Source organism: Sapajus apella, unplaced genomic scaffold (genome assembly GCF_009761245.1).
Source record: "Sapajus apella isolate SASKATOON/1434 unplaced genomic scaffold, GSC_monkey_1.0 scaffold63, whole genome shotgun sequence".
Classification (NCBI taxonomy): domain Eukaryota; kingdom Metazoa; phylum Chordata; class Mammalia; order Primates; family Cebidae; genus Sapajus; species Sapajus apella.
In genome coordinates, this window is record NW_022437003.1 from 4,575,973 (window position 1) to 4,600,926 (window position 24,954).

The following is a 24,954-nucleotide window of genomic DNA, read 5'->3' on the forward strand; positions in this document are numbered from 1 at the left end:
CCCAGGTTCAAGCAATTCTGCCTCAGCCTCCTGAGTAGCTGGGATTCCAGGCATGTGCCACCATGCCTAGCTAATTTTGTATTTTTAGTAGAGGCGGGGTTTCCATGTTGGTCAGGCTGGTCTCGAACGCCCAACCTCAGGTGATCTGCCCACCTCGCCTCCCAAAGTGCTGGGATTACAGGCATGAGCCACCGCGCTCAGCCCAAAATATCAGTATTAACAGGAATTTGGAAGAAGTTGATCCCAACCCTCATGGATGACAGGGGTTTAAGTGGAGAAACTGCAGCTGTGGTGGAAGTGGCAAGAGGACCAGAATGAAAGGCGACTGAACTGCTACAATCTCATGATCAAACCTGAAGAGATGAGGAATTGCTTCTAACGGATAAGCAAATAAAGCGATTTCTTGAGATGGAAGATACTGTGCACACTGCTGAAATGACAACAAAGGATTTGGGATATTACATAAATTTAGTTGCTAAAGCAGCAGGAGAGTTTGGAAAGGATTACTCCAATTTTGAAAGAAGGTCTAGTGTGGGAAAAATCCTATCAAATAGCATCACATACTACAGAAAAATCTTTTATGAAAGGAAGAGTCAGGTGGGGTGCGGTGGCTCACGCCTGTAATCCCAGAACTTTGGGAGGCCGAGGGGGATCAAAGGACAAAAAAAAAAAAAAAAAAAAGAGTCAATCAATGAAGACTTTATTTTTTTCTTAAGAACTTGCCACAGCCACTCCAGCATTCAATGACTTCTTCCCTAAACAGCAACAGTGTTCAATGTGAAGGCAAAACCCTCCGCCAGCAAAAAGATTACGACTCGCTAACAGCTCAGGGGATCAATGGCACTTTGTAGTAATGCGGTATTTTTATTTTGTTTTTTTTTTTTTTAAGATGGGGTTTCACCATATTAGTCAGGCTGGTCTTGAACTCCCAACCTCAGGTGATCCACCTGCCTTGGCCTCCAAAGTGCTTGGATTACAGGCCCGGCTAATACAGTAATTTTAAGTTAAGATATGTACATCGGTTTTTTAACGACATAATGCTATTTCACACTGAAGAGACTACAGTATAATGTAAACTTTACATGCACTGGGAAACCAAAAAATCCACGTGACTTGCTTTATTGTGACATTTACTTTATTGCTGTGCTCCAGAATCAGACCTGCAGTATTTCTGAGGTGCGCCTGTATTTACTACGCACACACACCAGAGAAAGCCCATTATCTATAATTCATTAAAAGTTCTAGTAATTCAGTAAGAAAAGTGTAAATAGCCTTGGACACAAAAATGATAAAGAATTCAAAGAGACCACTCACAGAAATGCAAATTAGGACAGAGATAGTTAAATTTACTAATCTGCCTTTTTCATCATCTGTAAACTGTGGACCACAATCACACCCAATTTATAGAGATGTTAAAGTTTCAATTAGTAATTTCATGTGACGTGCTTAAAACTATCCCCGACTCATAAAAACACTCAATGAGCATTAGTCAGTAGCAGTAATAGTAGCGGTGGTGGTGGTACCAGGAGCAGTAATTAAAAAAACACACAATTAAAATAAGGAGGTAGCCTGGGCAACACGGTGAAACTTCATCTCTACAAAAAATACAAAAAGTAGCCAGGCATGCACCAGTAGTCCCAGCTACTGAGGAGGCTGAGGAGGGAGGATCACTTGAGCTCGGGAGACAGGTTACAGAGAGCCGAGACTGCACCATTGCACTTCAGTGTGGTCAACAGAGTGAAACTCTGTCTGAATGAATGATGGATGAATGAATGAATGAATGAATGAATGAATGAATGGAGGTACTATCCAGTGTTGGAAAAAGTACGAGAAAACAGGCAACTCTCTACACTTGTAGTAGGGATATAAATTGATTCTGCCTTTTTGGAGGGTAATTGGGACCTACCTAATCTGTCAGCATTTTAATATACGTGCCCTGTGATATCAACATTCAACACTTAGAAAAGTAGTCTACAGAAATACACACAAGCACAATGTAGCACTGTTTATATAATAGCAACAGCTAAAATAAGAAATGACCATCAAATGGGAATAACTAAACACATTCTGGCATATCTATATAATAGAGGCAGTGCAGCTATTACAAAGAATAAGGCGGATCAATACATACAGATATGGAATTCTCCCTATGGAAATACCTTACTAAGCAGAAACGGCAAGCCATGATGTGCACTTTTGTATTTTTGAATCATTTTTCCTTTTATATTAATAAAATGTAGATGTGCAAATTATTATAAAAAGGAAAGGCCAAGGCATGATTGTGCTTATCTCTGGGAAGGAAGCAAGATGAAGAGGGAATGAAGAACGTGTTTTTGTTTTCACTCCGCTTCCTATTTTTAATTTTTAAAAAATCACAAGCAGGTACTAAAAACAAGTATTTTGTTACAAGAAAAAAAAAAAGGTAACAAGCAAATTCCGTGTTTCACACCAGAGTCATGGAACTGGACACCCAGGTCAATGACAGTGTCAATATGCTACACATGGGCCAGCAGTACCCCCTTGTCGGAAGGTACCCTCTAGAGAGGAGACCCCAGCTGGAAGATACTAATGGGATCACTCAACGCCTTGACTCTGACACCGCTAATAACCTTCTGACCAGAACACAGGCAATACCAATTTCTGCAACCGTCCTCACTTGACAGTTGTACTTCTCAGGGTAAGTATTAAGTTCACGGTCTAGTTTATCAGCCTTTAGAACTGTGATGAACACGGAGTCGTCCTCCAGAGCAATAGATCGGCATTCCTCCTCCTGCACGGTTGAGGGCTAGACCTACTCCTACTGAGATCTCCCTAGGGTGCCAAAATTGCAAGACACCTACTTTAGCTAAAACTGACAGCCAACTGGCCGGCCATTTTCACACTGCTATTTGCATATTATAAGAAATGAAAAGTAAGACTCAAAAGAGCTCAACACTTGCCACTTGTTATTGTCAAATATGATCATGCATCTCTAGTTCCATCTGATAAACATTTCCAAAGCTCAACTGTCTGGACAGCGACGCTGTCTTCCAATTTCTTTGACTCCACAAGTCTGATGGGAGGCTCACACCTTGGTCCCCGGTGCTGGGTTTGGAAAAGACTGACAATGATTTAGTCACGCTAGACCTCCAGAGGTGGCTGATGTTTGAAGGCCACCCCTTGTCTACCCTTTCCACATAGTGCAGTGAACTGAAAGTCAAGGGATTAGAGAAGCTGATCCTTACACTCTGGAGCAAGGCAGGAAGCAAGAAGTTAGGACTGCCTGCCTTCTGCTCCCAGCCTCTGTAAAAGAACCAACCACAAATGGCAAACTTAAAACTGTCACTGTAACCAAAACTCGTTTGGGCTGAAGGTAGACAGAAAGAGAGGAAATGACCAGCGATGGTCAGAGAGATATTTTTAGAATAAAACCACCAAGACAAAGCTGGACTATATATAACAGAAGCTGGTAATCTTTCATATGCATTTTCAAGACACAGTTTTTCTTCAGACGGAACTACCAGACCATCCCAAACACTCCTTTTAACACCACTGTAATTAATGAGTGTTTGTGAATTAAATGATGGCCGTTAAATGGACAGGTTACTTATAAGCACACCCAGGCTTTGGCCTAGTGCAGAAATAAAAGTATTTCTGCCAATCTGATCTGGGCTTTTTTTTTTTTTTTTAAATCCATTATAAGGAAATAAAAATCAAGTAACTTTTCTTTAACATTTAAAAGTTTCTTTAATTATACTCTTTTTTTTTAAGGTTAAGTAATAAGATTTTGGATTCTATTATTTTGGTTATAATGTACATCATGGTATTCACTCATTCAGACTATGCAATCCAAGCTTTTCACACAAAGAATCGTGGTGTCTATTTAATATCTTTATTGGTTTTTATGATGAGTTGAGATGGGGGGAGCTGCACGAGTGCTGGACACTTGCCCATGATCTCTCATTTCATTTACTCTTCACTGTATCTTTAAATACCCAAATTACCAGACATACAAAGGAGAGCTACCATTTCATTTCCAGATAAGCCTTGTCCATCCAGTTGGCAATTTGACTGAAGCTATAAAATTTTTTAACGATGATAGGTAAGAAGACAATAAAAACTAAAGCAATTACAAGAAAAAGTAACTGTCAAACATGTCAAAAGTCTGAAGAAAAGTGGGGAAAGTAACTTCCTTGCATACCAGGCAAGGAAAAGCCCAGGGAAGGCTAAGAATTTCTGTGACTGAGTCCTGCGTGCTGTGGGACTCAGGAGGCCTCCCAAAGCCCTCCCATTTAAAGGAGGGGTGGCCAGGCCCAGGAGCGAGACCAAAGGGTACTGCTAGTTTTAACTGTCTCAGCGTACCTAAGACTATCCTTTGTAAACTCTGATGCTATTAGAATCTCATGAGATGAGCAACGCGTTATTGGATGGCACCATATGACACCGCAGCCCAATTAGGGTCTGGAGTTTCCCCTCCTTCTTTCCATTCCCAAACAGTGATGTACAAACTGGTGCACTGGAGTGACCTGGGGGACGTGTGACTTGGGGTACGTGTTAAGCCATACGCCAGTGCTGCCCACTCCCATTACTGAGTTTCTGACTCTGTGGGTCTGGAGTACAACCTGAAAACTCATTTCTAACAAGCTCCCAAGTAATGCTGCCGTTCCAGTCCCACATACTTAAGAACCATTGTTTCTTTGCTTTGTTTTTTGTTTTTTTTTGAGATGGAGTCTCGCTCTGCTGCCCTGGCTGGAGTACAAAGGCATGATCTTGGCTCACTGCAACTTCTGCCTCCTGGGTTCAAGCAATTCTCCTGCCTCAGCCTCCCGAGTAGCTGGGACTACAGGCGCACATCACCACAGCCAGCTAATTTTTGTATTTTTAGTAGAGATGGGGTGTCACCATTGGCCAGTCTGGACTCAAACTCCTGACCTCAGATGATCCACCTGCGTCGGCCTCCCAAAGTGCTGGCATTACAGGCGTGAGCCACCATACTCAGCTTTTTAAAAAAACAAAACAACAACAACAAAAAAAAAACTAGAATCCATCAAAGACATGTCCAGGGTATTTATGATGTGGCAAAATCTTCATCAACTATGACACAAGCCACCCAAAGGCAGGGAATTTTGTCTGTTCTGACACTGCTGGATTCCCGGTGCCTAAAACGGTGGCTGGCATATGGTGGGAGCTCAATCCATACCTGCTACATGAGTGAGTCAGTGGGCCCTGCGGCTGAAATCGGGGCCAGTGAGGGTGTCGGTGAGCAAGGAGAACAGCTGCAGAAGCGCCATCAATGACGGGAATGGCTGCTCAGGGCTCAACTGCCCTGGAAGGGAAGCCCAGCTTAACGACAATGACAACCACAATAACAATATACATGACCGAGACAACAAATGTCAGAGAGTTTAGCACATGGCCAGGGACGGAGGCAGCGCTTCACACACATTACTGCATTCAATCCTTAAAGTAATGTGAGGAGGTCAGAAGCACGACTTTCCTCATTTAAGAGATGAGGAAACAGGGTTTGGCAGGAAGTGATGTGGCCAAATCATCTAACTATGAAGTGGGCTTAAACACCATGCTGAGGCCGGGTGCGGTGGCTCACACCTGTAATCCCAGTACTTTGGGAGGCTGAGGTTTGCGGATCATGAGGTCAAGAAATTGAGGCCATTCTGGCCAACAGGGTGAAACCCGTCTCTACTAAAAATACAAAAATTAGCCAGGTATGGTGGCAGGTGCCTGTAGTCCCAGCTACTGGGGAGGGTAAGGCAGGAGAAGCGCTTGAGAACCCAAGAGGCAGAGGTTGCAGTGAGCCAAGATGGCACCACTGCACTCCAGCCTGAAGACAGAGCGAGACTCCGCCTCAAAAAAAAAAAAAAAAAAAAAACCACGTTGAGAAGTTGATCCTGAGCAGAAAGTTGCTCTTAATTACCCAGCTGAGTCAATGATAAATGCAAAACTTCCTTCCCAGAACTGCAGACTTTGACCCTTTCTTCTGCAAGTTAGAGAGGATTCTAGCAGCCAATTAATATCACGCCTGATCATTAAAGACAGGGCTTAGGTGGCCTGCACAGAGCACCACTAACAGTGGGAGCAGCGAAGCCCAGTTCTGGGGTGCCATGGGACGGTCAGGCATTCCAAAGTTATTCCAGCCATGAGAAATCCACGGCTTTTAAAATGTACACCATATTTTAAAATTTAAATATGTACTATATATAGAAAATGCAAACATGATATCCTCTTCTGCCGTTTCTTCAAGACAGTGTGAAGAAAATTTCTTTCTTTGTTTGAGACTGAGTTTCGCTCTTGTTGCCCAGGCTGGAGTGCAGTGGCGCGTTCTCAGCTCACCCCAACCTCTGCCTCCCAGGTTCAAGCGATTCTCCTACCTCAGCCTCCCGAGCAGCTTGGATTATAGGCATGTGCCACCACGCCTAGCTAATTTTTTGTATTTTTAGTAGAAACAGGGTTTCACCATGTTGGTCAGGCCAGTCTCAAACTCCTGACCTCAGGTGATCCACCCACCTCGGCCTCCCAAAGTGATGAGATTACAGGCGTGAGCCACCACGCCCGGCCCCAGTGTGTAGAGAATTTCAATTGTTGTTAACTGGGGATGCTTCTGGCACCTAGGTGGGTGGAGGCCAGGTATCCTGCTAAACTTGCTATGGTGCACAGGACAGTTCTGCACCAGAAAGAAGCACCTGACCCAAATGTCAAGAGTGCTGGGGTCCTGTTCTAGTGTAAAACCTCCTGAAGCCTCCTTTGTCCATCAAGTTTGGATGCCTAGGAAACTTTCTACTTCCTTATAGTCTTCGTTGTCCTTTCTTTTCTTGAAGAAAGAAGTTATTGAAGAAAATGTGTCATCTCCCCTGTCTCCTGATGAGCTCTTTCAGGACCACGACATCTTAGGCTCTGAAACTCCCAGAGTACCAGGAATTGCATTCTGCACAAAAGTGGGTGTTCAGTAAGCACCTGTCCAATAGGTTTGCTTTCTCTGAAGGAGGCAAAAATGCTGAAAGTTCAGATTTGATGAGTACTCAATATTTCCTACCATGGGGAGTGGCGGCGGGGGGGGGAGGGAACTAAGGAACTTGAGGTACTTTTCGTGTAAACACTATCTCATTTAATCCTTCCAGCCAGTGAAGGAGAGAGGATCACTATTTTAGGTAACTACAGCTCATGGATGTAATTTATAAAAGGTCACACACTGGTAACTCGCAGAGCGTGTTTCTGGAGCCAGATCTTTGAGTACACACTCCTTGCATACCATACCACTGTGGTACACACAGGTTTCCAAAGCTGAAAACCTTGCCTCCTACAGACTATTCCTAGAATTGGGATGTCTGAGATGCTAACAAGGAAAGCCGCAACATGAAAGGTGGGAAGCTTGTTATTAGTGTGACTGCCACAAATGTTGCTACCCAGCATAGCGACAAAATTAATCAATGAAAGGGGTGCTGCAAATTGGGTTTAAACACAAGCAACGTATTTAAAAATCAATTATAGAGATACTTAGAATTTACGTGGCTCTTTCCTCCACAGGAGTATTCAAAGGCTCATATGCCTAAACTTTAGGATGCTAGACCTTAAGAAAATAAATTGAAGATTTTCTTTTTTTTAATCAGCAAAATCAGAGAGCGTAGGAAATCGTGGCAAAAAGAGCTACCTTGGTTCAGGACATGACTATGTGACCTTTCTGGACACACAGCACTCTCCAGCTGGCTCTTTGCTTTGTGAGGTTGCAAACTGTGGGCTTTCTCATGGCAGCTGGGAGACGGGGTGAAGCATGTAATAAATAATGTGATGGCTCGACTCTAAAAACGCTGACAGTATCGATCCCCAAAAATCAACCTGATGAATTTGTCTCGTTTTCATATTACAGAGGGAGAAGTGAAAATGATGAAAGGTTTTTGTGGCACCATGTTCAATGTCTTTCATTTGTGGGCTAAGGAGACCGGGTCTTGGCCTGCCACTGTTCATCAAGACTTCCACTATAACCTCTATGCCAAGGTCACATTTCCAGTGCTCAGCTGCAGCCCCCCCACAAAACCGGATGGCCTACGGTGTCACTCACAAGCACCCCAACCATTCTAACTAACCATGCCTTCCACACCGGGCATATACCAGACAGAGGAGAAGTCGGCCTCGCCCAACCGTCTAGCCCCCAGAGTTAAACATTTGGGAGTCAAAGGTCTTGTACTTCTTTTCTCCCTTAACTTGCCCTTCACTTCCACCTGCCTTTTCACACCATCACTGTTGCCATTCTGCTTCCAGACTCATCAGCTCTGTAACACCTGTACCCTAGAGTGTGCTCTGCACTACACACTGGGGTCTGTTGGGGGGAAATAGGGGAGGGACAGCAGGGAGGGGGAGTTGGGGAGAGATAGCATGGGGAGAAGTGCTAGATGTGGGTGATGGGGAGGAAGGCAGCAGATCACACTGCCATGTGTGTGCCTATGCAACAATCTTGCATGTTCTTCACATGTACCCCCAAACCTAAAATGCAATAAAATTTAAAAAAAAAAAAAAAAAAAGAGTGTGCTCTGGTCCTCTGATTCACGTTTCTGGCTCGGTCCACTTGGTTACCTGTGTTCCAGGCAGGTCTAGACCCGACAGAATGAAAAGCTTTCCTATTATTAAGGCAGAAAAACATCTCAAGGGTACCCAGCTAGTACTGGTGCCTGGCGTGCAGCCACCAAGCCCACTTTGACCTCCTGAGCTTGGAGTCACAATTGCTTGGGAGCCACTTCTTGTTTCACGTCTTTTAAGTTTTGGGTGACCTGTCTTTTTTGGGGGGAGGACAGGGCCAGCTCTGTCACCAGAGCTGGAGTACAGCGGTGCAATCTCAGCTATCTGCAACCTCTGCCTCCTGGGTTCAAGTGATTCTCCTGCCTCAGCCTCCCAAGTAGCTGGGATTACAGGCACGTGCCACCACGCCCTGCTAATTTTTGTACTTTTAGTAGAGACGGAGTTTCGCCATGTTGGCCAAGATGGTCTCAATCTCTTGACCACGTGATCCACCCGCCTTAGCCTCCAAAAGTGCTGGGAATAAAGGCATGAGCCACTGTGCCCGGTTTGGGTGACTCATCTTTGTACGGTTTGCCTTGACTACAACCTGGAAGTCCACAGGTTTTGGAACCACAAGACCGAGCAAGAGGCTTGGGGCCCTGGAGTCTGCAGGCCTGTTCGCTCCAGCCGAGAAACAGCTGGGATGAGTACTGGGATGAGTACAACGCGCGTGGATGCGGCTCCTGCCTTCACCTGGGCAATCTAGTCTCAATAACCTTTCCCTGAGCTCAACTAGCGGTGCTTCCAGAATGTTTCCTCAGGAGATCTTAGCGCTTCTCTGACTGAGAATAGGGATGGAGCCTAGGGAATCTGCATCTGAAACGGGGGCTACAGGCAATCAGGTACACTTGAGAAACACTGGATTCTTTCTTTTTGACAGGTATCCTGGGTTTTTAGTACTTAATATGATGCCAAAGACCACAGAGGACAAATACCACGAATAAGCTGAGACTGTGGAGCCAGGCTCCTTGGGTTTAATTTCAGTTGCCCCACTTATTAGTGGAGCCCTGAGCCAGGCCATTAACCCCTGGCTGTCTGTTTCCCCGTGCAGAACAAGGATGATAATGATACCCACTTCATAGGTTGTTATGTGGATAATGTGCTAACGCGAGGAAAGCACTTAGTTTAGTGCCCTCGATACATGCAGGCACTCGATAAACATTAGCTATTATTATGCCATAGACCAGAGACTGCTGAGTGGCAGCCCTTAAGCCAAATCTGGCCGAGAGACCTATTTTGTTTGGCCTGCGCAATTTCCTTTTAAATTGAGCCAACATTTTAAAACTGGTAGATTTGAGGCATTTTGAGAAGGTTGAAGACCTGGCAAAACACTGGGCCTGCTATTCCCTCTGGCAGCCACTGCCTGCGACCAGGTCCCAAGGCCTCCTTTTGGTAGCACGTTTCTCCTTTGTTCATGAAGAACCCCCGCACCACTCAAACTTCCCACCACCAGTTTACTCCCTGCCTAGGAAGGCACCCCAATTCTAGATCAGTTTCGCCAACACATCCAACCTTCGGTCCTGTTGTTTCCCCATACCGATGACTAGTCCAGAATGCTGCCTCCTGCCTTTGACTTCTGTCTCCCTGCCAGGAAGGGCCTCCCCAATCTTCCCTTTCCACCGACCCCAGTGGTTCCAACTGAGCACATTAAAAAAATCCATGTCTTAATCTCACCCCCAGACATTCTGATTAGCCTGGGTGGGGCCTGGGTATCAGTATTTTAAAAAAGCGCCCCAGGAGAGTGAAGTGTGCGCCCTAATGTGCTCCGAGATTGACAAGCACGGGGGCCTTGGCCTCCCCACCTCACGGCGCAGCCGGAGTCCGGCGACCCTCACCTGCTCCTCCGGCACTTCCCGTCGACACCACGCAACCGAGGACTGGATGAGTCTTGCTTTCTCCCTGCCGCCTGCCTAGTCTTCCTTGCAGATCAATTTGTGTTTAAAGCTTGTCTCCTCAACAGACTGTAAACTCAAGAGTGGGCGGCTCACACCTCATACTGCTGCACCCCCGGCAGGGCTCACGGGGTGCCGAGCACATGGAAGGTGTGTAATGAACACGCCTCTTCTCAGGTATCCGAGTCTACAGGGTCGGGGGCGCTGCAGGTGCCACGTGGTGATGAAGCAAGGCAGACCAATTTCTCGCAGCTTGCAGGTTTGGAGGAGGAGTCGGTCAAGAACAGGAAAGATAGGATACGAGGCAGCCCGCGAGGTGCCACGGGAAAGAAGCAGTAACCCGGGGGAAGGGAGAGGCCCGAGCCCCTGGAAACCGGGGGAGGCTGTGCCTCGCCTCCCCTTGATGGGGGCCTCAAGGGCCGGTGGGAGGAGGGCCACAGAAGGGGCAGGGTGGAGAGGGAGAAGCCGCCAGCACCTCACCAGAGCGAAGCCCGCGGCCGCCGGCGGCACCACACCATCGCGGCAGCCGAGGGAATGGGAAGCCAGACAGGAAGGGCAAGATTTCACCATCCCTTGATGCCAGGAAAAGGTGGTAATTCACTTGGTAAGTCCGGGAAGCAGCCACTGAAGGCGGCAAGGCTGCTTCTTTTCTAAGAGCCAAGCCGAGGGCAAGGTGAGGGGGAAGGGGAAGGAACAGACCTAACATAAAAAAGGAGAGGTGGGCCGTGTGCGGTGGCTCACGCCTGTAATCCCAGCGCTTCGGGAGGCCGAGGTGGACGGATCACGAGGTCAGGAGATCGAGACCATCCTGGCCAACATGGTGAAACGCCATCTCTACTAAAATACAAAAAAGTTAGCCGGGTGTGGTGACTTACGCCTGTAGTCCCAGCTACTCGGGAGGCGGAGGCGGGGGAATGCTTGAACCTGGAAGGCAGAGGTTGCAGTGAGCTGAAATTGCACCACTGTACTCAGCCTGGCGATAGAGCAAGACTCCATCTCAAAAAACAACAAAAAAGGAGGGGTGAGGAGATGAGAAGGGGAAAGGGAGGCCCAGAGGTAGGCTCCATTACCTCTGGAGAGCAAGACAACCCCCCGCCCTGCCTCGACATACACACACTGGCAGGGGCTCCGAGTCTGGCAGGCCCAGGAGCCCAGACACTCTGATTCTCGCCATTCAGTCTTAAGCCATGGTTTACTGTACAGGAGTGAAATTCTGTTAATAGTGTCATTCATCCTAATAGTGCCGCTTTACTAACACATTTAATCACAGAAATAAAGGTTTTATTCATGACACTATCACTACTGATAGTACTACTATAAGAAGCTTATTCTTCTGTTCTTTCTCCCAAGTCAATGGGCAGCTTATAAAGAAATACAAAGACCCTAGACCCTAAAGAATGCATTAGGGGAGAGCCATTCCACGGCTTGCTTCTCCTTCCCATCATCAGCATTTTTAGAGAGGTGCAATGGGCTAAAATGAACAGTAAGGGCTACTTAAGAAAACAGATCAGGCCAGGAATGGTGGCTCATGCCTGTAATCACAGCACTTTGGGAAGCTCAGGCGGGTGGATCACTTGAGGTCAGGAGTTCAAGACCAGCCTGACCATCATGGTGAAACACCATCTCTACTAAAATACAAAAAAAATTAGCCGGGCATGGTGGCGCACACCTGTAATCCCAGTTACTGGGGAGGCTGAGGCAGGAGAATGGCTTGAACCTGGGAGGCAGAGGTTGGGGTGAGCCGAGATCGCACCACTGCACTCCAGCCTGGGCGACAGAACAAGACTTGGTCTCCAAAAAAAAAAAAAAAAAAAATGGAAAACCAAGACAATAGATCACAAAAGGACAGCCCATGAGATGCAACAGCTATGGAAGGTAAGGGCAATTCCCCATGTTTCTACTTAACACATAATCCTTCTTAGGTGCCGGACACTGGTCTAAGCACTTTACAAGTAAGAACTCATTTCAACTTCCTAACCCCATAAGGTAGTTGCTACCATTGTTTCCAATTTACCGATGAGGAAATGAAAACAGAGGCCAAGTTTCTTGCCCAAAGTCACAGGGCTAGGAGGGCCAGAACAAGAACACAGACACTCACTCCAGGCTAAGTGGCCTGACCTTACACTCAGCTGCCCCTCAGTGCCCTTTAGGACAGAGTACAGGTGATAAACACAGGAGCCTCCTCTTCTCCAAGGGGCTGCCAGGTACAGAAAGGCACACAGGAGGCAGCGTGGGCCTCAGGGATGCTGCTCTGGTTATGTATCAGAAATGGAGCCCCAAAGCATCAGAAATGGGGAAGGGCAGAGTGGAACGAAAATATATAGGTCCTGAGTTCACTGCCCGCTATTCTCAGAGTCCAGAGCTACTACCCTTCAGGATCATAAAAACTAGAGCAGAGAGCAGCTCTCCTCAGCAGCAAGTCAAGAGCAACTGGCTGGGAGGACCCAAGGCATTCAAGTCCTCCACTCTCTAAGACAAACTCTACTTGGCCAAAAAACTTTCCGGAGGAAATCAGCTTCACTGACTGTCAGACCGTATCTGCACTGGACACCTTTCTGGTTTGTGGATTACAGATAAGCCATATATCCCTGTCCCTAATGAGTCAGTGCACTACAGCCACGTTAGATTATGTTTCACTTTCAGGCCTCAGGGCTTGAAGCAATTCTATTTTTAAGTTTTCTCAGTTCCAAAAAGGAAAAGAAGTCATTTTAAGGAAATTAGCTTTGGCCAAAGGAATGACAACTTCCTCTGAAAGAGTTAACTGATTACCCGCTTTGCTAAAGCAGAAATTATGAAGCTAACCGCAGAGGAAGAACACCTTGTTCAATGGCTGGGCAAGGGCTGGGGACCTCTGGAAGCCATGACAATCACTCAGGACGTGGATGGCCAAGGATAAAACCCCCTATTACTATCAGAGGGGCACTGTCTATCCCCTAGAAAGTTTCAAAAATCCTTTCCAATTCTGTATAAAGCATGTTTTCCTTTTTGAGCAACAGAAATGATATAATCACAGAAGATAAATTGGCAAATATCAAATCTTTAAAATACTACTATCATGTTTTGAAGAGTCAAGTCATTCTTTCATTTTTTAAAGAATTCCCTTTCATTTAACATCCAAAGTAGCCTCGTTTATTTTGTATCTTGGGGAATAGGTCATTACTCCACAGCCAGCTGTTTAAAGGACACTTCTTTATGTGCACCTTTAAAAACAAAAATGTAACCACTCCTGACGGAAATCTAAAATGTGTTCTGCACGCCCCAATTTTCCCATGTAGGGCTCATGACACAGTTAACCTTCTCTTGATGAATGAGGCTTCTAAGAATTCAAGAGTCTCCAGTTTCAGTTCTGGCTTTGCCACTAGCAAAGACCTGTGACCTTGGGCAAGTAATTTAACAGCACTGGGCCTGAATTTCCTCTCCTGCAAAATGAAGGGGATTGGGCAGATGAGGACTCTGGTACCTTACAGCTCTCAAACATTACAATTCCACGACCCGTGTAAATACCAACTATTGCCCATGCCAACCTAAAGTATCGTTCTCAGGGACTGTCAGGTTCTAAGAATGTTGTCTGGCCCATACAAATGGCCCCAGACAGTTGGGCTACAGTAATAGAAGCAGACTAAAGTCAATTATTTTCTATTCTTTTTATCCCCTTCCTGTTCCATCAGCGGTCAATTCTCACTGCTTTCTACCTCGAGATGACATGAACCCCTGCCTTAGTTTACAAAGCTAAGTGGGGACCTGTGTCATTCAGATTCTTCAGCAAAGCAAAGTGCATCTGGGCTTTGTGATATAATCTGGCAACCAGTAGCCTTTATCACTTCTCCTCCAAAGTTATATTGCCTTGGATAGAAGAGTATTTGAGGGCAAAATTATGTTTTTAAAAAGTTATATTGTAGACAAATATGGTGGCCATAAGACTGACCCCCAGTTAAGGTTGGGGAAAGAATGCATTCTTGAATTCCAAAAACACGTTGCTTTTAGAGGAGAGGGTTTAAAACAAGTGTGGGCAGAAAATAAACCAGGTTCCCTCTCAGTGAAACAAAAACGAGGTGTGTTATCCCCTATAATAATCCCTGCTCTTCAGGTTTCCTGTCCAAAGGCAGTTGTTGCTTTTCAGTACCTTCTGTTGTATAACTTTTCTTTGTGGAAGACGCATTTTCCCAGTCACTTTTTGAAGCCAAAGAGAGGGTCAGGGTAGGAGGAAGGAAGATACTATTAGTGGTTTCCTATATTTACCTCTTTCCCAGTTATCTTCCCTTGTTAAGTCTCATGAAAAATGATTCGTAGAAAAAATGCTTTTTAGCAATTGCGAATACGGTTCCTGAAACGTTCTGTTAAAACTAATAAGAAGAATGAAAATACACATTAAACCACATACTTAGTACCTCAAAGAATTCAGGGACATTCACCCTCTTTAAGAAACAAAATTTTGAAATCTACCTTCTTAACCATGCACCATTTCAAGTGGTTTCATGGAAGTCTATCAGGGACTTGGTGAGCATAGGCAACTGATTTTCACTCATCCTAGTTAAAACTGTTAATAGAAAATAGATGGTTAAAAGGGAATCGAAGTTGGTTAGCTTGGGAAAGTAGATGTAAACTGCTCCTACAAATGGAATAATTTTTAAATCAGGTTAAGTTAGGAAAACCAGCCAAAAAATTAACTATGAATACTAGAAGCGATTTGCCAAATGAGTCCAAGTCCCTAAGAAAGAGGTTAAAGGTATGGATGAAATACCTTTGCAGATGGCATTAAAGACAGAAGAGTTAAAGGAAAACTACTGCTTTACGTATTTCTAAGAAACCACAATAAAAGCTTTCACCCCATCTTTCAGTCTCCAGGTATTTTTATTTATTCATGTCTAGGCTTAGAGTATTATTTTCTGTTTTCAAGTTCGCTTTACACAGCACAACATTAATCTCAGAACCCACTCTTCCAAGTAATACACAAGGCGGTGATTTATAGAAAAACAAAAAAATCCTTTCCTGTTCACAATCTGGAGTTCTTCAGCTCAGTGCCATATTTAAGGGTGCTTTGTTTCAGAGGATGATTAGAGTGGCGCCCTTGGTACTGATTATAGTGGAGCTATTTGCACTGCCCAAGTCTGGGCACCGCATTATATTAAAACTTCCATTTTGGGGTATGTAGTGACTAAAAATTGTCTCCCAGCTTAAACTTGGCATCAACCATATATCTCAGCAGAAGCAAGATTATTGAGTGTAGAACCACAGGAACCCAGCAGTTTTCTTTTTATACTTGTGCAGGAAAAGAGACCCTGCTGAAATAGCACCTATGGTTCCTCCATTCTTAGATGAAAATTTCAAGCATTGAGGGCTCTTTCCCAAAGTATAATCAGTAGGTTGCCATGACTGTGACAGGCCATCATCTCTTGCATTACTAGATCCCAAATTTTCTAGAATAAAATCATTTTAGCTTCTTTTTAGAAGCAGCAGCAAAAACTGATGAAGCCTTGTCTGCTCCATTGAATAGCACTTCTGACTATGGCTTCTCTGGAGTTCCTATGTTTCCAACAGTTCCCCAACTAAAATGGAATTTATGTAATGCATGTCTCTAACATGGTGAAGATTGAGAGTTCAGCTGTAACAAAAGCCACTAAGCATGAACTGCACCCGAAAGTTGGCAGGGCTGTGGAATCATGGACAGCGTACAGCTCAAGCAAAAAAGTGAGGATGATATGGCCTTAACCTGTCACAATTCAAGCGTATGCTTGGCAGTTCAACATTGCTCTCTCTATATAGGCAAGTCTTACTGAAATGCCCCTATTTTACCCCTTGGATGGCCATGTTTTATATGTTTAAAAGCCCAAATTAATTGGGCATAAGTAATTAATTACATATCACTTTCAAATCTTTTTTAACAGTTCTGTTCATATATGTCAACAAAGGGACCAAGTGCACCTGGCCTTACACTATGTCGCTAAGTGAGAAAAAAATCAACATTTGTATAATAAATATGAATTGCCCTGGGTGTCTATTTTTTGCCAGGCACTGTGCTAAGCATTTTGCCTGCATTATCATATTCAACTCTTCCAAAGAACCTTAAAGGTGACACTGTTATTGTCCCTATGTTACAGAAGAAGAAGCTGAGAGATTATTTGCCAATGGACATACAATTTGTAAATAACAGATGCTTTACAGCTGGGAAAGTAGTACTCATATTTTCCCCCCATTGAAAAAAAGGTGAAGAAGTTGCTTCAGGTTAACTTCTTAGATATTCTTGAGACAGAACTTGGGATCAGAACCATCATCGGATGGGTCTGCAACTCTGGCCACCTGAAGACTTTTCAACCTCTTCTTGGACACTGAGTGTTCAGATGGTCTTTGTTCAGCCAATCACCTAGCTTTCCCCATTCTCTCATTCCTGCTTAGGGAAAGAGTTATCAAAAAAATTCAAAATTCGAAGACTTACGTGGAAGTCTAATATAATTTCGATAAGAAAAACAATAAATCAAACTTTATACTCAGTGCTTAGGGCTTTGTATGCATTGACTAGATAAATTTCCTACATCGTCCCAAAAGAAATTGCTCTCTTTTTTTTTTTTTTTTTTTTTTTTTTTTTTTTTTTTTGAGACGGAGTTTCTCTCTTGTTACCCAGGCTGGAGTGCAATGGCGCGATCTCGGCTCACCGCAACCTCTGCCTCCTGGGTTCAAGCAATTCTCCTGCCTCAGCCTCCCGAGTAGCTGGGATTACAGGCACGCGCCACCATGCTCGGCTAATTTTTTGTATGTTTAGTAGAGATGGGGTTTCACGATGTTGACCAGGATGGTCTCGATCTCTTGACCTCGTGATCCACCCGCCTTGGCCTCCCAAAGTGTTGGGATTACAGGCGTTAGCCACCGCGCCCAGCCTGCTCTTTTTTTTTTTTTTTTTGAGAGGGAGCCTCACTTTGTCACTAGGCTGGAGTGCGGTGATGTGATGATCTTGGCTCACTGCAACCTCCGCTTCCCAGGTTCAAGCGATTCTCCTGCCTCAGCCTCCCTGAGTAGCTGGGACCACAGGTACACGCCACCACTCCCATAATTCCAGCTACTCTGAAGGCAGAGGCAGGAGAATTGCTTGAACCTGACAGGTGGAGGTTGCAGTGAGCTGAGATCACGCCACTGCACTCCAGCCTGACCAACATAACAAGACTCCATCTCAAAAAAAAAAAAGGGTAGATAACCAATGATTCAGCATACATTGCAATCTTATATAAAAATAATATTTCTGAATGTGTATACGAGTAATATTTATATTCCCGTAATGAAAAATCTTTTGTGTGCACACAAACTCAAAAGGATATTATTCCTCGAATAATAATTTCATGTCAAGGAGCATAAAGTTTTGAAATAAGTTGGAAGATGGTGAGGATAATTTTGTATACTTTAAATACTTCAATACAATGAACTATATATAATAAACTTGGCTAGAATGATAGTCTTAGAGACCTGGCCCAACAAGCACTGTTAAGATTTTTTAAAAAGCCATTTGATGGTCTCATAATTTTCCATTATCAAACCACCCCCCCATAAATCTGTGAATCTAATCCAAGAAGTATGTCAATAGCTGGTTGTTTAAGGTTAGGTTTATGAAATAGTAACAGAACTGTGCAGGGGTCAAATATGCTTAAAATATGCCCAAACATGCTTAGGTGAAGTCAGTAAGAGTACTTGAAGCTAATAAAAGCATGGCATATTCTTGTGACTGAAAACCCAGCACAGCGGATACTGTTATGTGTAAGCAGGTACAGTGCTCCGTTTCCCCCCTGCTGGCAGACCCTCGTCACTAAAAAAACGATGAGCTGCTTTGACTACGACTACATCACACATGCCCAGCAAGTATCTCTGGGGCTTGAAAGCAGTTAAGATCGAACCTGGGGAGAAATTGGGCACAGGAAGGAAATTAAAAAACGCCGAATTATTCCCAAACCCATCCCACTGCCCTAAGTGCTGCCTATGTGCTGACTTTCTTAAAGACTCCCGCAAAATCTTGATTCTCCAAAAATTAAACCCATTTGGAGCTGAGACAAGGTGAGGTCCACGCCTGGTATGATCAAGCTACCATGGATCTCACTGAGCCTGGTTCGGTTCTAGCTCCGTGGAGGCCAAGCTTCACCACGAGGGTGAAGACCGGGAGGCATGGAGGAAGGGAATGAAGGCGAGAAAAGGAGAAAGGGGGAGACCTCCGGGCCACACTTCTTTCTAGTACCAACAAAAAGAGAAGCCGCATACTGACCTAAATCATCTCTCAAAGGCGCTTTATAAATTACAGGGACAAAGGGAGGGGGTGGCGGGTGGCCGGGGAATCCTACAGACACCCTACCCTCTGACCCGCCCCCCTCCCCCTCCAGCACAAGGGAAAGAACACAGAAAACAGAGCTCAACTCGGCCATTGGCGACAAGCCCCCTCCGGTTTTCTATCGCCCATCCATTCGTCCCCTAGAAAAAAAATCCACGTAAACACCACAGCCACCCCCTGGGGCAGACACTCCCGCTCCGAGGTTCCTAGAACAGGAGGCCGGGGCATTTACTTAGTTAGATTTTTCTTGCTTACTCATTTCCCTCGAGCACCCAACCCCCCGTTCCCACTCCAAAACCCCGCTCAACCGCCTACCCTCACCGCTCCAGCCCCCAACAGAATTCGGTGCCCCCGCGGCGTCGGCGGCCCCCGAGCCGTCCCGGTCACTAACCTGCTGCTGTAAGGGCATTTCCGAAACCAGCCTAGCTCCAGGGGGAGGTGGGGGACCGGCTGGAGAGGGGGCCCGGAGGGCCGAAGAGACCGGCGGCACCGGGCGAGGGCGGGCGCCGGTGGGGGGGTGGGGAGAGGAGAGGGAGGGTGGCGGTGCCGGGGACGGGTGCGAGGGCGCCGGGACCGTCCCAGGCCAGGGAGCCGGCGAGCAGGAGGAAGTGGGTGCCCCCCTCTCCCCCTCCAGCGCCCCCTCCCGCCGCCGCCTCCTCCCCAGTCACAGGCGCGTCCTCCGCGCACGTGTGCGAAACGTCACCGGCGGGTCCCGGAGAGAGGGACAGACCCAGGCGGCGGGACGGGAACCCGGCTGCCCCCGCCCTCCGTCGCCGGGGGGCGGAGAGGGGGACAGGGCGGGGAAGGAAGGGGCAAGTGGAGAGGCGGGTCAAGGGCAGGCCCGGGGCCCGGCGAGGAAGGCCTGGGTGCTCGGGCCACGCGGGCGCCGCCACTGCCACTGCCAGGATGCGCCCAGGCCGGAGCGCCAGCCCGCGAGCCCCTCACCCCAGGGAGCCCACGCCCCAGTCCGCACCCGGCTTCCAGCCCCACCTCCCCTACGCCCGACTCCCCTCCACCTCCCCCAGCCCCTTTGTTGCCGGGAGTTACAGATCCTAAAATGTGTCAAGCGCAGCCCCGCCGATCCCCTGCGCTCGGAGCACGCCGCAGGGACCCCCGGCCGCCAACGGGCCTCCGAGGCCGGCTGGGGGCATGCACCCCAAGAGTCCCCCGGTTTCCACCCCTCGGATCCCCCCGCACCCCGGTTCACTACTCCCTCCCCCACCCCCTTCTCCATCCGGGGCGTGACCCCTTCCTACGCCCGCGAAAGAGGAAGCTTCGAGTTGGAGGGGAAGGGACAGTGGGGGTAGGGAAAAGTGCAGGAAAAGAAGGTGGGGGCCGAGAAAAGTTTTGGAGTGTTGGATGTGGTTCGCGCCAAGGCAACCCCCGCCGCCCCGCGCGCCTGGCAGAGCCCCCCGACCCTCCTAGCGCGGGGGAGAGCACTCAGGTCAACAATGAACCCTCGCCGGAGGGGCAGCCCCCGAGGCCCACGATGCTCGCCCTGCAGCGCGCCCACGACCCGCGCGGTGCAAGCCCACCTCCCGCCTGGGCTGGGGACGCTGGGGAGGAAGGGTATTACCGGAGGGCCGCCGCCGCCGCTGCCGCCGCGTCCCAGCGCTGGTGGCTGCTGCAGCAGCCCGGCTCTGCTGGAGGGTCCGTGCGGCGTGGTGTAGAGGAGGCTGCCGGCGGTCTGCTCCGCGCCGGGGGCACTGGGGAGGAGGGGGCCGGCGGCGACGGCGCCGCTGTGGAGGGAGGAGGAACAGGAGGTGGTGGAAGTGTTCGTGGTGAGGATCTGGATGTACGCGCCCGGGGCGGCGGCGGCGAAGCCGGGGCTGGCTAGCAGTGCCCTTTTGTCCATGGAGGCTGCAGCGGCGGCGGCGACGACAGCCGCCCCCTCCCCACCCCCGGCGGTCACCAGGTACGGCTCCAGAGCGGGCTGGATCCCCTTTCTCATCTCTCGCTCCTGCTCTTTTTAGTGTTACGGTATATTAATGTATTTTTTCAATTTCTTTATTATTTGCAGTCGGAGTTTCCAAGTCTCTCCTCCTTCTCTCCTCCCCGCCCGGCGCTTCCGAGCCCCCTCTCTCTCTTTTCTTTTTATTTTTCCGCACGGCACAGGCCCCGGAGGCCAAAAATAATCGGGGCTCTGGAGAGAGGAGGGTCCCGGTCGCACGGATATCGGGCCCCAAGCGGGGATGGAGGCGTCGGGGGCGGCCGATGCAACGGATTGCGAGGCGGCGGCGGCAGCCCGGGTGCTGCGGCCGGCAGCTGAAAAATGGCTCCAGGAAGCTGCTGCTGACAATGAATGAAGGGATACGGTTTACGCGCCAAGGTCCTCCCGCGAAACTCAGATTTCCCGCCGGCTTTTCAAACCATATTTGCATATCCCCGCCCCTCAACCCGCCGAGGACCGTTCCCACAGCCCATTGGGCCTCTATCTTTTTAATTCAGTCCCAATCGTGGAGCAGGGCCGCGACTTGCTGGTTTCCATTGGCTGCCGTGCATTATGGTTACCGGGGCGACAGGGACCCTATTTGCATAGGTCTCCTTGATTGGCTGGGAGAAGAGCAGTTTTTAGGGGGTGGGGCAAAGACTTTCCTTCTCTCCCACGGAAGACCACGCCTGGCCTAGGCTCCGCCCCTGTCCCCGCCCGCCCGCCGGGCCGGCGCTACTGACCTGGGCAGGGACTCCGCGCCCCGCAGACTCAGTGTAGATCTAGTCTAGAGCGCAAGTTTCGCTTTTGGGAATTGTCAAGGTGACTAAGGGGACACTCTTTTTCCTTTGACCAGTCAGTGCAATATACGAACGACAGCAGGAGATTCTTCCAAATATGTGCCAAAAGCAAGTTGGACCATGCGGACGATGCCTGGCAGGTGGAAAAGGAGCCCTTTAAATCGTGGGCTTCTCCCTTCCTGAAATCCAACCAATGACAAGGCGAGAGCTGATCCCGAGGCCCGGGCTGATAGACAGAAGCATGTGGGCAGACAGAATCGTGGGGGCAGAAGGTTCAGCAGACGCGGTTGCGGGCACCAGTTAACATTCCAGATCATTCCCTGTACCTTCATTATTTGCCTGGATAGGGGTAAAGTAAAAAATTAACTCTTTTGTCTGACAACGAGTATTGGTTTGAATCCAGCATACATTCCCTCTGGCCCAGAAACACCCAGGGCAGTTAATCAGGGCTAACCTAGAACTGATCTGCGGGTTTCTAATCCGCCAAGCAGTAATCCGAAAAAGAACACGCTTCCCACGATGACGTCGTGCCCCCAACGAACGCCGGCACGCCCGGGCATCAGCACTTTATATCTTCAGTTTTGTAGGAAGTTCTCTGACTGGAAGCAAACACAACGACTCAAACCTATCCCAAAACATTTTTAAAATAGTGTTTTTTTGTTTGTTTGTTTGCCTAGTAAACTAGAAATTGTCATCAGAAAAATGTGAAATGATTGTCAAACTGACTCCTGAATTGGTGCAAATATTCATGGCTCTTAAAGATTGCTCCGAAGACTGAGCAGGAAAAGAGACCCCTGCAGGAATGTGGGGAAAAGTATATATGTAGAGAGTAGCTCATAATTTATAGTTTTGTGCAAAACAGCTCCTGAATTGCTGCTGCTCACAGGCGATGAGAATTGCAACACCTTGAGCCCTTTCACAAGATTTTCGTTATTAATTTCCCAAAACTCGTACTCGGAATGCTGTGAAAGACCTGATGTGTTAGCTCAGGCTAGGACTCCTTAATATTTTAGTCTTGTTACCTTTTCTGAAACAGATGAATTAAAAGTCCTATTAAACCTTGCACCAGGCTCAGGAATATTTTAGTCTTACATTCAAGCTAGTTGAGGATCCATAGCCCTAAACATTTGTTGACACTGGTAGAAGTGACACAATTTTTTTTTTTTTTTGAGACAGTCTGGCTCTTGTTGCCCAGGCTAGAGTGCAGTGGCGCGATCTCAGGTCACTGCAACCTCCGCCTCCAGGGTTCAAGCAATTCTTCTGCCTGAGCTTCCCGAGTAGCTGGGACTACAGGTGTGTGCCACCACACCTGGCTAATTTTTGTATTTTTAGTAGAGACAGGGTTTCATCATGTTGGCCAGGCTGGTCTGGAACTCCTCACCCTAGGTGATCCGCCCACTGGGCCTCCCAGAGTGCTGGGATTACAGGCGTGAGCCACTGTGCCCAGCCAGAAGTGACACTATCTTTAGGGCAGATTAAGTGGTACTCAAAGTGCATGAGCTAGAAGTGTAACAGACCAGCAGCTTCCCTGCTCTTGTTCCATCACTGTTGCTTTCCTCTACGGGTATACCTGTGGAGGAGACTAGTACTGTCACTACTTGGGTATTACCATCTGCAGAACAGCACTGGCAGCATGCATCTGGTGGCAGTAGTGGGGTTTGTGAGGGAGGAGTGGTGCAACATACACAGTAATTATAGACCTGCGCCTTATGATTAGAGACCAGCCTGGGACTGGGGCTGTGTGTACAATCCCAGCTTGAGCTCCCCACAAGTGACTGCAGTAAGATAAATACGACACAGCCACAAGAAAGCAAGTGTTCGCACTCTAGGCCCACACCTGCAATTCTGGTTTGAGAGATTTATCATTCTACCTTACCCAAGTTTTTTTAACGTAGGGTATTTGGTAGAGAAGCAGATGTTTTGACATTTCATGTCTAGTGAACTCTAGGATGAGCAGGTGGAGAGAAGAGTTCAAAGAGAAGGTAGTGGAAGATAAGATGCTAAAATCCGAGGTAGCATGTTTTAGTAGAAAGAATGAGCTTTGGAGTCAGAGTGATCTGGGTTTAAACTCTGGCTCTGCCATTTACTAGCTATATAGCTTTAATCTTTAAAAGCCTATGTTAAAGCCTGTTTTAAAGGCTTTTAAAGATTAAAGCTCTATAGCTAGGGGTGGTGGCTCATGCCTGTAATCCCAGCACTTTGGGAAGCCAAGGAAGGTGGATTACCTAAGTTCAGGAGTTTGAGACCAGTCTGCCCAACATGATGAAACCCCATCTCTGCTAAAAATACAAAAATTAGGCCAGGCATGGTGGCTCATGCTTGTAATCCCAGCACTTTACGAAGCCGAGGCTGGTGAATCACCTGAGGTCAGGAGTTCAAGATCAGCCTGGACAACATGGTGAAACCCCGTCTCTACTAAAAATACAAAAATTAGCCAGGTGTGGTGGCACATGCCCGTAATCCCAGCTACTCAAGGGCTGAGGCAAGAGAATCGCTTGGACCCGGGAGGCAGAGGTTGCAGTGAGCCGAGATAGCGCCACTGCACTCCAACCTGGGTGACAGCGAGACTGTCTTAAAAAATAAAAATAAAAAAGGAAAAATGGAGCCCCATGTTTTGACACCCTTATTGCTAGGTTATGATGGAAAGAGGCAATGATACATATAAAGTGCCAGGCATATAGCAGATGCCCAATAAGTGGCAGCTATTTATGAATCTACTTACTTGTGTGATCCTGCTTTGCAGCTCTTTGCCCAACCTGACTCCCAGCATCTAATCTGCCTAGAGCCCCTGGATGTCCACTTGCTGGAGCAGCTTAGCTTTGTCCCATGCTAGGAGTGCAGTCATGTCCTGGTTAGTTGTGATTACAGAATCCCGACTCAGAAAATCAGGATAACAACATAAAGTCAGCTCTACTGTCTATCCCATTCCAACCTGCTGATCTATTAGTGACGAGTGTCTGTCACTCCTCAGTCTCAGCCCTCCTCACCTTCCCTTGACGACGAACTTTTCTAGCACTAGAAAGGGATGTTCTTGCCAACTATCACCCCCCTTTCCCTTGCTCTGACTGGCCCAAGGCTTCTAGTTTTCCCAGAATAGGCCTGTGTGGTTGACAGGTGGCACCCCAAAAGTTATATCTGCATCCTAATTTCTAGACTCTGTGATTGTGATATCCGGGGGAAAAGAGTCTTTGTAGAGGTAACTAAGGTAAGGATCTCAGGATAAGACCATTTTGGATTATTTGGGGTGGCCCCTACATTCAATGACAAAAGTCCTTACAGGGGACACCCAGGGAAGAGACACACAGAGAGGAGGAGAAAGCCATGTGAAGGCGGGGGCAGAGAATGGAATGAGTGGCTACAAACCAAGGAATGGCCACAGCCACCAGAAGCTGGGAGAGGAAAGGAACAGAATCTCTCCTAGAGCCTCTGGAGAGAGCAGAGCCCTGCCAACACCTTGATTTTGAACTTCTGGCCTCCAGAATTGTA

General features: G+C 47.5%; 2 protein-coding genes across 3 annotated transcripts in view; both read right to left on the reverse strand.

The window, feature by feature from the left end:
* E2F3 (E2F transcription factor 3) overlaps positions 1 to 19,443 on the reverse strand; it is a 93,674-nt gene extending 74,231 nt beyond the window's left edge. The window contains exon 1 of one of the 2 annotated variants that reach the window (XM_032247728.1): positions 19,130 to 19,443. In XM_032247728.1, coding sequence (XP_032103619.1) covers positions 19,130 to 19,147 — 18 coding nt within the window. In that variant the 5' untranslated portion in view covers positions 19,148 to 19,443. The remainder of the gene's footprint in view (positions 1 to 19,129) is intronic. The other variant, XM_032247727.1, reaches the window with a different exon arrangement.
* Positions 19,444 to 19,990: 547 nt separating this feature from the next.
* Positions 19,991 to 20,721, reverse strand: LOC116529797 (transcription factor E2F3-like). The gene has a single exon (XM_032247712.1). It carries the CDS (start codon positions 20,687 to 20,689, stop codon positions 19,991 to 19,993), a length of 699 nt encoding a protein of 232 aa, XP_032103603.1. The 5' UTR covers positions 20,690 to 20,721.
* Between the last annotated feature and the right edge of the window lie 4,233 nt (positions 20,722 to 24,954).

Coding starts and splice junctions, on each gene's coding strand:
- LOC116529797 (XM_032247712.1), bottom strand. CDS start 20,689: ATGAGAAAGGGGATCCAGCCCGCTCTGGAGCCGTACCTGGTGACCGCC.